The following is an 11,100-nucleotide window of genomic DNA, read 5'->3' on the forward strand; positions in this document are numbered from 1 at the left end:
AATGTGCCCTCTGTGATGCCTGGTGTAATTCATCAGTTTATTCATGAGTAATAATGAAGTGTAACTTCTGGAATGAATGGCTGAGCCCTGGGTCCCCTGCCCAGGAGGGAGTTTCTCCTCCTTACTCCAGGTGCCCTTTGACTTTGTTTTGTCAGAGAACTGAAGAAACCAAACTCCATCTTTTCAGCCCTGGTGCAGGAGAGCAAGTTGTGTTTGATGAGGCTGCTGCTTTGTCAGCCACACTGCTGGGAGATGATTTCAAAGTCCCCATCTCTATGTCAGGGTGTGATGGATGGGGCTGGAAGCTGGGCAATGTTTGCAATTCCCAGGTCCATGGGATGGCAGGAGAGGTGGGATACACACATTTTGGGTTGTAAATGAGATCTTGGGAGAGCTGGTGCAGGAAAGAATTCTGTGTTGTGTGTGGGTGTGCCAGCAGCTGTTCCCCTGATCAGCAGTGCTTCCAGAGGGTGAAAGCAGTGGGAGCAGAGACAGGATTGTAAACATGCCCCTCAGAAAGTCACTTTGTGAATACAGGCTGCGGACAAAATTCCCTCACCCAGCAAGCCGGAGGTTCTCCACTCCTCACTGGGGTAATAATACCTGTGGTGAACATGTTCTGCTGTAATGGGGGACTGAACCAACATTGCACAGGCACCGTTGGCACCAGCAGGGACATTTGGAGCTAAGGCTTTTTTAAAGGGTGCTGATAACAGCTGGCCCTTGCAAGCTTTCAGGTTTTGTAACTCCCCCGTGAAAGAGAGAGGAGGGGTCTCTGCTCGAGGCTTTATACAATGCATCTTTTCATGGGCATCAGCTGAAACAAAAGAATAAAAACAAAATTGGAAGAAATCAAGTAAAGGCGAGAAAAACATGATTTTGTTTGGCTTTCCTGCAGGATTCCTGGCTCAGCTGCGTTTTGCTGCTGAGCCAGACTGATCCACCCCTGATCCCCCTTGCACTGCTGTTTAATTGATTTGTGCGTTTGCTCCGGCCCTGCCGGGGCTGGGCTCGGGATTTGCATTCTGGGCGAGTGGTCGCAGGCGCCGCTGGCAGGGCGAGGGGAGCTGCTGTCGGCGGCTCTGCTCTGAAGGCAGCCCGGGATGATTGATGGCACTGCAAGCCCTGCTGTTCCAGCCATGCGACACTCCTGGGCTTGGCAGCCCCCAGGTGCTCTGTTCCCTCTTCACTCACCCACAGTGAGGCACTGATAAACACAAGAGGGTTCCCTGCCTGGCTGCTAAGGCACTTGGATGTTTTGTCCTTTTTTTTCCCCTTTATTTTGTTTTATTTCTAGCAGGCTGTGAGCCTCAATGGAAGAGTGAAGGGGGAGAAATCAAAAGGAAAGCAGGGGTGCTAAAGTGTTTTCTTGTGTTTTGCCCTCCTTCTCAAAATCTAAATTTTGTGAGGTTTGGTAAATTAAGATTTCTCCTGCTCTTTTTGCTGGCACTTATACCCAGCAGAGATGTATTTACAGGTGCCCAAGTACCAGGCAGATGTGGTGCAGTCCCCAGATCAGCAGCTCACCGTGGTGCACTGTATGGATGAACTAATTGTCTCCATAAAGGGCAAAGCTCAGCTCCTGTCAACAATGGGTGCATCTGCCTCCATATTTCTGTTCTCTGCAGGCCCCCTCTGGGCTTTGCTGAGGGGAGGACAAATATTGTATTTCTGGATTTTTTCAGTTTTTGTGCATTAATCTCTTGAAGCATCAGAGAGATTTAAGAGCAGCTTGGAGGTGTGTATGGGATCGATAGCACCAGATCAGCTGGGCTGTATCAGCACTTTCCCAAGAGGGGAAGGGAACTCATAACTTTTTGCCCCAATCTTGGCTAAGAAATCCCAATGCAAACCACCTCCTTTGGAGGGAAATGGTTTCTGTGCTGTCTGCCTTTGTAAACACAAATGTGAATTGTTTGGATACTTTGGAGGAAAGGGTGAGAGAAATCGGTGAATTTTCTGTCTCTTTAAAGGGTACTGACCTGTTGACTTACCAATAGTTTTTTTATGCTGGTACAATGCAAAAGTTGCTCTTCCCTGGGCTGTGCAAGTAGGTCTGGAAGTCAGCAGCCAGTCTGGTGTTGAGTTTTCTGGTCATGGCTGCTGCTGATCCTTCCAGTGCCTTGCGGGAAGAATTCCTACTTCTCTCACTCCTTCCTTTTTTCTTCACGTATCCCAAGCTGATGTTGGCTTTTGGTGTGTTGTTGGTTTGGGTTTTTGTCATTTTGTTGTATTTTTTTTCCAAACTAAAGTTATCAAATGTTCTTGGAATTACTTTTCTTGTCCCTCAAAAAATTGAATCAAACCGTGGTGGGAAGAGTGTGCTGGAATGACATTTTTAGCTTTTGAAAGCTTATGATGAATCTTTTCTCTTGGAAGGTTTGAGGTGCACAGGTGTAACCATAGTTCATAAACCAAATAATTTTACTCTTGCTGATAGAACAAGGTCAGTAGAAACATGTCATGTAATGAGAGCAAAAGGGTAATTTACTGAAAATAGTGAAACCCTAATTTAATGTGCCACAACAGTGAGAGCTGATACAGGCAAATAAACCAGATGGAAGTCATAATTTGTAAACAGCCTATCTGTTGTCTTAACACTGATCACTCTGGGATCTCAGAAAAGCTCCAGGTTATGGAAAATAAGCAAGTGAGAATAGGTGATGTGATTTGACATAATTAAATGTTGTGAATTAGTGTGTTTTTTTTTTTTTAAGCATGATTTATTTTTATAAGACCCTTGTCTTTCATCAGTACCTAAATAGCAATTCTATTCATTAAGTGGTCTGACACCTTGTTTTGACACTGGATTTTGGAGAGTCCTTTTAAGCTGCATGCTGGGGTGAAATGAGAACAGGCCTATCTGCTGGTTTCCTATTGCAGATGAATGATTGCTGCTTGGTGCTGGGATAATAAAGTAATTTAATTTTGGACATTGATTAACTTCTTAATTTGGATGTCGAGATCCTTTTCTATTCAGGTCAGCTCATGAGGGTTTGGTGAGATGACTTTCTTAAGCTCACAAGGGATGTTTGCCCAGGACCAGGGGAGCTGCCCCGTGCTGTTGCTTTCCTTTCTGGCTGGAATCACTTGGTCAGCAGCAGAGTGAACTTCCTGAGCCTTTTCTGTGCTGTTAAACCTGGGACACTCTGAGTCAGAGGGCTGCTGACCTGCTTCATACCTAAGGGTCTCCAACACCTCTTATGGGAGAAGGAGAATAAGAATTCCCATGCCTAAATTGTTGGTTTTGAAGGAAGTCTCTGTAGTGCCTTTGCATGTAAGGGCAGGATCTGACCATTCCCTCCAATCTCGAGCTCTTTTCAGAAGCATCAGCTCTCAGGTATTTGAACAATAAATCTGAGTTCTGCCAGTGGGACTTGCTGCAGTCTGGGGCAAGGTTCAGAGCAAGCCAAGGTGGACAGCCAGTCTGCATCACCTAAAATCTGCACAGCACCAGTGCCTCAGACACAAGGGTATTTTATTAGCCCATGTGAGAAACTGCAGTATTGGTTGTAATGGTTTTGATAAGCAAGTTGGTTATTTAGGGTTTTCCTGCTCTTTGTAGCCAGCCTAAGGTGGGGGGAAAAGAATGGGTTTTTTTACAGACATTTGTGGACCCTATCTTCTGCTCTGAACCATCCACAGGGCAGGTCTGGAGTTGCTTAAGGCAGCTGTTTGGCTAAGAAGAAGGTTAATATTAGACTGTCAGAAAATGTTTTATGTGATTTTCATTGATTTGTCTTAAATGCAAGAGTCAGGATGGATGGACCAAAGTTCCTGCAGAAGGCAGGGTCCCAGACATTTTGTGCTTCTACTGCAATGACACCAAATTAATCTTTCTTTACAGAATGATTTATAAGGGTTTCTAGAATTGTCTACATGGTCACATTTTCAAACCTTGGCTCTGTAACCCTTTTAGTGGGGTCTCTAATGGGGCTATTAAAGGTTGCAGACCAAAGCAGCTAAAGAGTATCCTTAGAACCATCTGGTCCAAGGCTTGCTAAATCACTTTTATTTCATGGAGATGAGGGACTCTGCAGAGGCACAACAGGTCATAAGGCACAACTTCTAGTGGATTTTAGTACACACAGCAAATATTCTGTGACTATTGACAATATCTGCTACATCATTTACCTTGTGGCTCTGGAAGTCTCGGGTTAGGGCTTCACTCTGTAATGTTACCTCTCCCTACAGAGCTATAGCAGGAGCCTTAGAGATAGTGCAGGTTATTCTTCTCATTCTTGGTATTTTCAAGGAGATGAAACCAGCAGCTCTCCAATCATCCCCTTTACTTGCCAAGACTATTTTAGAAGAAGGTTTGTTCGTGGTTTTTTTTTTTTTTTCCTCCCCACGAAGTTGAGGCTTCATATTCACAGTGGCACCTTCTTATTATTTTAAAAACTGCCAATGAAGAGCTCTGTTACTGACAGGAGGGAATATAAACATGCCAGTTGGAGCAATCCAATAGGGACTGAGGCTGGCAGCAACTTTTAGCCTGTGACTCACTTGGAGCAGTTGCCTGGAATCACTCCTGCTAGCTGACAGATTGTCGTTCAGAAGGGGCCAACCCTGATCTTGAGTCACGAAGGTCGTGCTGCTGATTCCTGATATGAGGACCAAAATCAGGCCCAGAGGTTTTCAAAGCCTCACAGGACAGTGTCCATTTGGGTAAGGGGTCAGTTCTAGGGCACCTTTTCTCTCCTAATTTGACAAGGTGCATTCTTACCTCCAGCTTACGCAGTGGTGTTTCTGGACCATTACAGCTATGAGAATTCAATGGTACCACAGAAAGTCCAGGCAAGATCATCACAGGATAAGGGAGCATTTTGTTCTGCATGAAGGAATTCACAGCTGAACACTCAGGTGTGTAGTTAGACTTTGGGAGAATGATTGATTGTAAATGTCTCCACAGATATAAACAGGACATCTGGAAATCCCTGTGTCCAATATTGCCCCAAACTTTCCAATCTATTTTAAAGAACTAGCACTTTGCTTTATCTAAATACCTGTAAGGAAAGCTTGGTCAAACAAGCTGTCCTCATCTCCCAGCCCAGTTCCCATCCCTGCTCAGGTTCCCAGTAAAAGCCTGAGTCACAGCTAAGTGACTGCAGTCTGAGGAGGCAGGTAGCAGGATGGGAAGTGCTCTTCCATAAAGAAAGGCATGTCAGAATAAGCCACACATCACAAATTCCTTCTAAAACACCCCAACTGGAACAGAAACAAATATTATATTGGCAGTACCATAATGTTTGCATTCACACACCAGCTGCTACTCTTTCCCATGGGGTCTTGTTTTTTAAATGGTTGGTGGAGGATATTTCTCTTAAGCAACAAATCTAGCCTTATTTTCTATATTGGCTTATTTTCCTATATTGGCTGTATATAATTGTCCTTGGAGCGTTAGATTTTTTTTTTAATATATATTTGTGTGGTATATATGCTAACATACAATAGATTCTCTTTGACAGGCTGACAATAAAGCATGGTGCACTCTGTAATTTAAAGCAATGCATACTTCTCTTATGGATTATTGGATTATCAGCTTTGGGTTTGTTAAACATCATGTATGACTGAGTACAGGAGTAATTGGCACACTAAATTTATGAGTGACTGTTAATTAATAAACTTCTCTTACTGAACTGAAATAGCAAAGCTATTCCTGGACTAGAAAGGTTGTTAAATTTTTGGCCTGTAAAAATTGAATATGTAACACAAAGCGGGAGAGAAAAGAAGAAAAACATTGCGTAGAGTCAGTTCTGAGCAGGAATTACTGATTGCTTTTTTGTTTTGTTTTTTTTTTTTTTTTTTTTTTTTTTAATGTATTTAAAATGTTATTGCAGTATATAAACCAATTTGATTTCATCCTTTCCCTACAACTGAGGTAAAGCATTTTCAAATATTCTTAAATGTTGATTTTGGGGAAATTAAAGTTCCAGAAATACCTTTTGGATGCAATATGATGTAATACCACATATATCTGTGTATAATCTATAACATTATGAACCTTTGCATTAGAATCTGAAGTGACTGGTTTGCCAGGGGTTTGAATTGCCCATGACTGTGATGGGTGTGCTGGGAACCTGTCAGTGCTCACACGTGTGGTGTGATGAAGCACAAGTGTGAGCAGGATCTGCAGGACGGGTGTGCATCAATTTCCCTGTTCTGGCACTTCAGAGGCTTCAGTACCAGGGACATAGCAAATGCAAGCCTGGAAATACTCTTTATTTTCAGTAATGTGATTTTCCTTTTGCTTTCTGATGTTTGTGTTGTTCAGTCTTGTTTGTTTTGTTTGTTTTTTTAACCCAATGCTTCCCCACTGTTGAACTAAGAGTTTATTGCACATCCATTTGCTCCCTGTCAGCCCATCCCACTGTGTCGTGCAGGGCTGCAATACACTTGTGACTAAGATGAGAAAGGATGGCTCTGAAGTGTTGGTTGTAGGGCACTGCTTCTCAGAGATGATTTTAGTTATTTCTAGAACTCTTGTTTTACTTAACATAAGCATTTACTGCCTTGAGTTCGTGAGACAATCTTGCTGTCTCTGAATTTCTGTGGAATTACAGGAACAAATGAACATATTCCATTTTTTTATACCTAGAAAGACTTTTGTGTTCAAAAGGAAAGAGATTTTAGCTCAAAGTCTGGCCAGTATTGGCAGGTCTACTACTGTGATTCATAAAATAATGAGTATTATGCCAGTGATTTTATGCAAATAACGCCTGTGTTTTCACATTAAACTACGAGATGAGACTTTGGCAAAACACAGAAGTAAGAGCCATGCAACTGAATTGAAGGCTGAGACTGATGAGCAAGTTCAGGTCATGAAAGAGGGTTTTATTCTCCAATTGCCTACGTCTGTTGTCTCTCATTTGCTACAGCAGGCTGCATTTTTCATTGACATATAGAAGCTTCTACCATCCGAATTTTTTGTCCATTTAATAAAAGCATTGCAAGGATAGATGGACAAGAAGCAATTCTTTAAGACTAAAGATGTTCCCTCTAGCTTAGCCTTAATGAGAAACTGAACACATCTAAATCAGAGTCAAAATACAGCTGGGTGATAATGGGCACAATTGGAAAAAGCTCCCCCCACCCACTTTGGCTTTCATTTAGATTCTGCAAAGAAAGAATATTTAAAACAGCATGAAAGAGAAAAAAATAAATTGGGAAGGAAGGAGATTATTCTTTGCTTTCGGTGATTTTAAACACAGCCAGCTAAGGACAGAGGGCGAGCCCTCAGAGGCAGGCAGTGGAAGCATCCCACGGAACTCACCTGCAATCTGAGGATGGGGAGGGGGCGAGGTGGGAATATTTACCCGGGCAAATTCAAGTGCAGCATTGCCAGCCGCCACTAGCTGTCACTTTACAAGCAGCCGGGCTCGGTGTTTTCAGCACTGCGGTTAGCGAGATTGCGGTGCTAATTAAACGGAGTAACTCCCCGAGCCGCGGAACGTCCCGAGCCCGGGGCTGGGCGACAGCGAGCCCGGGGCACCGAGGGGAGGCAAAGGGCAGCTCGGGGCCCACCGCCGTGCCCAGGGGCTGTGCCCCGAGCTGGGCTGGGCACGGTGCTCCTCGCGTAAAGCCGAGCCTTACCTGAAGAAAACGATCGTCTCCCACACGTAGACTCCGAGCGCGTTGACGTTGCACATTTTTCCAGCTCTCGCTGTTGTGTTTTTGTTTTTTTTTTTTTTTGTACTCCGTGAGGGGTGGGCCGGTGGGGTTGGCCAATAAAGTAAGCGGGCACTTGGGGAGAGCGGAGCAGCCCCGGCACGAGCGGGCGGCCGCGCTCAGCACCGCGGACAGCGGCGGGCGGGCTGAGCCCGGACAGCGCCCGCTGCGCGCCCGCTCAGCACCGCGGACAGCGGCGCCGCCGCCTGCGCTCGGCCCTCCTCCGCCGGGGCCGCCACTGCAGCGCCGCTCGGGGCCGGGGCTCCGGGCTGCCCGCACGGAACCCTCCCTTCAGCGGGATGTCGCTCCGGACATCAGGCTGGCGACAGCGGCGGACGCAGCGGGTGTAGGTTTGCCATCAGGGTGCTGGCGGTGAGGTGGGAGCGGGGGGGACGACGACCCTCAACAACCCAGGGCTTAATCTCCGCTGCTGGCCGGGGTGTCTTCCTAATTACATCCACAGGAATTTGTCCGTGTGGAGCCGCGCTGCAGTCCCGGTTGTGTCGCTTTCCAGACCGCCGTTTGGCTGCTGTTGATTCCTGCTTCCTGGGCTATTTTCCTCCCGAATAAGTTATTGCTGCTGTAGGGAAGGTGTCCCATTGCTCAGGGCTAGAGCAGAGGGGAGCGAAGGGGAAGTTTCTTGGGAAGCACTTCCATTGTGCTCGGAAAGAAAGTGGCTCAGTGTCCTCCTAATGCATCGCATCTCCCCTCTGCCCTCTCTCCCCTGCTAGGACTCGCCAGATCTTGGGAGTTTCTTGCTGCATTAATTTACTAAACTAAAAAAAAAAAAAAAAAGAAAAGAAAAAAAGGAAAAAAAAGGAGGGGGAGGTGGAGAGAGGGAAGGCAGAGGGGAGGGGGTAACTCAGCCTCTCCACCATCCCAAGGCCCTCCTCTTAGCTGTGCTCATTGGTCTCGGGGCTGAAAAAACTACTCTAGGACGTGGTTGGATAAACGCATGTTGTTCAGCAGAGGCCGTTAACCTTTAAAGCGCTGATACATTTTGGTTTATTTCAAAATTTTTAACCCGAATTGGTGTCTTTTTAAGAAGTCTCTGAAATTGTCTCCCTTGACAGGGCAAGCGAAACGTGCCTTAAATCTCCATCTCGTGGAAGATCTGCTTGGCTGCCAGCTGAGATGTGTTGCTCTTGGCTTTTAAGGAACATCTCTGTGTTGTGATTCTTTTGTTGTTTAGCTTTGATTTATCATTTTTTTCCTTTTTCTCTTTGTTTTATTTGATTGGTTTTTTTTGGTCTTTTGCATTTGTTTTTTCAAAGAGCTTTGGCAAACACCAGAGCCATCAAGGCCAGGGAAGGTAAGGAGCATTCAGTAGTTTCTGGTCACAGCTCCAGCTGTGCTCGCAGGGTGCTGAGCTGGTGGTCGGGTGGGGAGGATTGGGCTCCTTGGTCACTTTGTCAGTGTCACTCTGCTCGGCTTCTCATCAACTTCTGAGAATTGAAAAACTTAGCTCTCCTAAATAATCCAGGATTTTTTTTCTTCTCTATTGTCCCACTGTATTATTCTTCTTTAAGTTCTGTTTTGTTTACTTGTCTTGTGCTTTGCAAAACTCCCCACGGCAAAGATTTGCTTTTAACCCCTGTTGAGCTGTCTTTAATCTGTTCAAGGACTCTTCCTATCCCACGCTGAAGGCTGGAGGATGAGTGCTTTCTCCACCACTATTGTAGCCCCCCGATGTTTTTCTTCTCCTTTTGAGTTGCATCTCAAAGGACTTTACTGCCATGCTAGAAATTCACCTGATGTTTTTGATTTTATGGTTTTTCTGGTTTATTGTTTTGTTTTGTTTTGTTTTAAAGCAGTATGTTTATGTAGTGAAGCAGACAGAAATATCCTTTGGGTCACCATTCAGAAGAAAAGAAAGACCTGCTTGGCTTCTAGCCACTGGTACAGAGGGAATTTAATCGGATTTACTCCAGCTCCTGGGTCTCGGTGTCTGGATAGATTAATAACAGGCTCTGATTTCACCTCATGGAGATTCCTGGGGACGTGATTCCATTCAGCATTCCCTGCCTGCTGCTTGCTGGCTCCTCGCTGTCCCTTCTCTCCTGACATTTATCCCCACATGGATGAGCCTCTGTCGCTGTGCTTTTCCAGCCCCCTGTGCGCTGACAGACCAGAGGAGGAGCTCCAGACTGAGAGTGTTAACAGGACCCACACAGCAGGAAAGAAATGGTCTTTCCCTGGCTTTTTTACTGGGAAGCAGTACAAAGAGCAGGAAGCAGAATCATCTCTTGGCATCTGTGGGTTAATTGTAGAGGCTGTCATCCTTCTTGTTCCCTTAGAAATGGAAATGGGCTCTGTAGGAGATAGCAATGTCTCATGTGGTATTTCCCTTGCTTGCAAGTTTGATCTTTATACCAGAGGAATCTGGGCTTGTTTCCTCTTGTCTCCACTTGCTGTCCTTGCACTCTCTTGGGCCAGGGGAGCAGGGGAGCTGTGCTTAAGCTCAAAAAAGCAGATAAATCTGTGTGTTTATAGGATAAACTTGGCTGTTACTGTTGAAGGGTCTTAAAACTGCTTTTCCCAGGGAAAGAACTTCTCTGCTTTGCTGTCATCTCTCCTAGTGGTGATGCTGACCAGGGGGCCCAAGGACTCTTCAGCTGATATTCAAATATTTCTTCTTACTGGAGAGAAACTGGAGCATTTGACATTTGGAGAAATGGAGGAAAAAACAGGTTGCAACAGAGACTTGGAGCAGGTCTAGGCATTGAGGTGATTTAGACGAGGGAGTAAAAAATAAATGTGAATTTAAGGATATAAGTTTTGCCTGTCTTATCAGGATGACACCAAAGGTACTCACACAATCTGCTTTACATTTTTGTCTATGCTGTACTATCTCCCTCTTAGCTGCTTGCCTTGGTACAGTGCCCTGTACTGTGCTATGTGAGCGTGTCAGGCCTTGACCAGGATGATTTCAGGTCCTTGGAATTCACATCCTCTGATTTAACCCTGGTGATTCCAGAAACAGCCTCACTGACCCCATCTGTACTTTCTCTGTTCTGTAGTTCCTCATGTTCTTTCATCTATAGATATCTGTGATGAAGTTTCCCAAATTTGTTCTGTACCATGCCAGATATTTAGATTTTCTTCTGTTCTCCAAGAAGTTTAGGGCAGATAAACTGGAAATAGGCCTGGAGATTGAATGATGTCTGCAATCAATTTTATCACTGTTGCTTTAAGTCACCCTTGTCATCAGGTACTTCTCTCCCTGGGTCTGTCCTGGCTTCCTCTTAGATCAGGTTTTAGCTCTCTGCTTGGTTTTGTTGCAGTGGTTTATGATTTATTTTTTAGGGGAATGGTTCACTTGCCAGGTCTGCTGCTTTTTAAGCAGAGTCCAAATGGTTTTGAAAGACATTCGTCTTTCTCTGGTGGCACTTGTACAAATTACAGAGTTAAAGATAACTTATCATTATGTCA

The 11,100-nt window shown here is 45.0% G+C and overlaps 1 protein-coding gene across 1 annotated transcript in view; it reads right to left on the reverse strand.

Moving 5' to 3' along the window:
• GLRA1 (glycine receptor alpha 1) overlaps positions 1 to 7,649 on the reverse strand; it is a 36,802-nt gene extending 29,153 nt beyond the window's left edge. Inside the window, exon 1 of the mRNA XM_053956781.1 lies at positions 7,594 to 7,649. Coding sequence (XP_053812756.1) covers positions 7,594 to 7,649 — 56 coding nt within the window. The remainder of the gene's footprint in view (positions 1 to 7,593) is intronic.
• Between the last annotated feature and the right edge of the window lie 3,451 nt (positions 7,650 to 11,100).

Source organism: Vidua chalybeata, chromosome 15, assembly GCF_026979565.1.
Source record: "Vidua chalybeata isolate OUT-0048 chromosome 15, bVidCha1 merged haplotype, whole genome shotgun sequence".
Classification (NCBI taxonomy): Eukaryota; Metazoa; Chordata; class Aves; order Passeriformes; family Viduidae; genus Vidua; species Vidua chalybeata.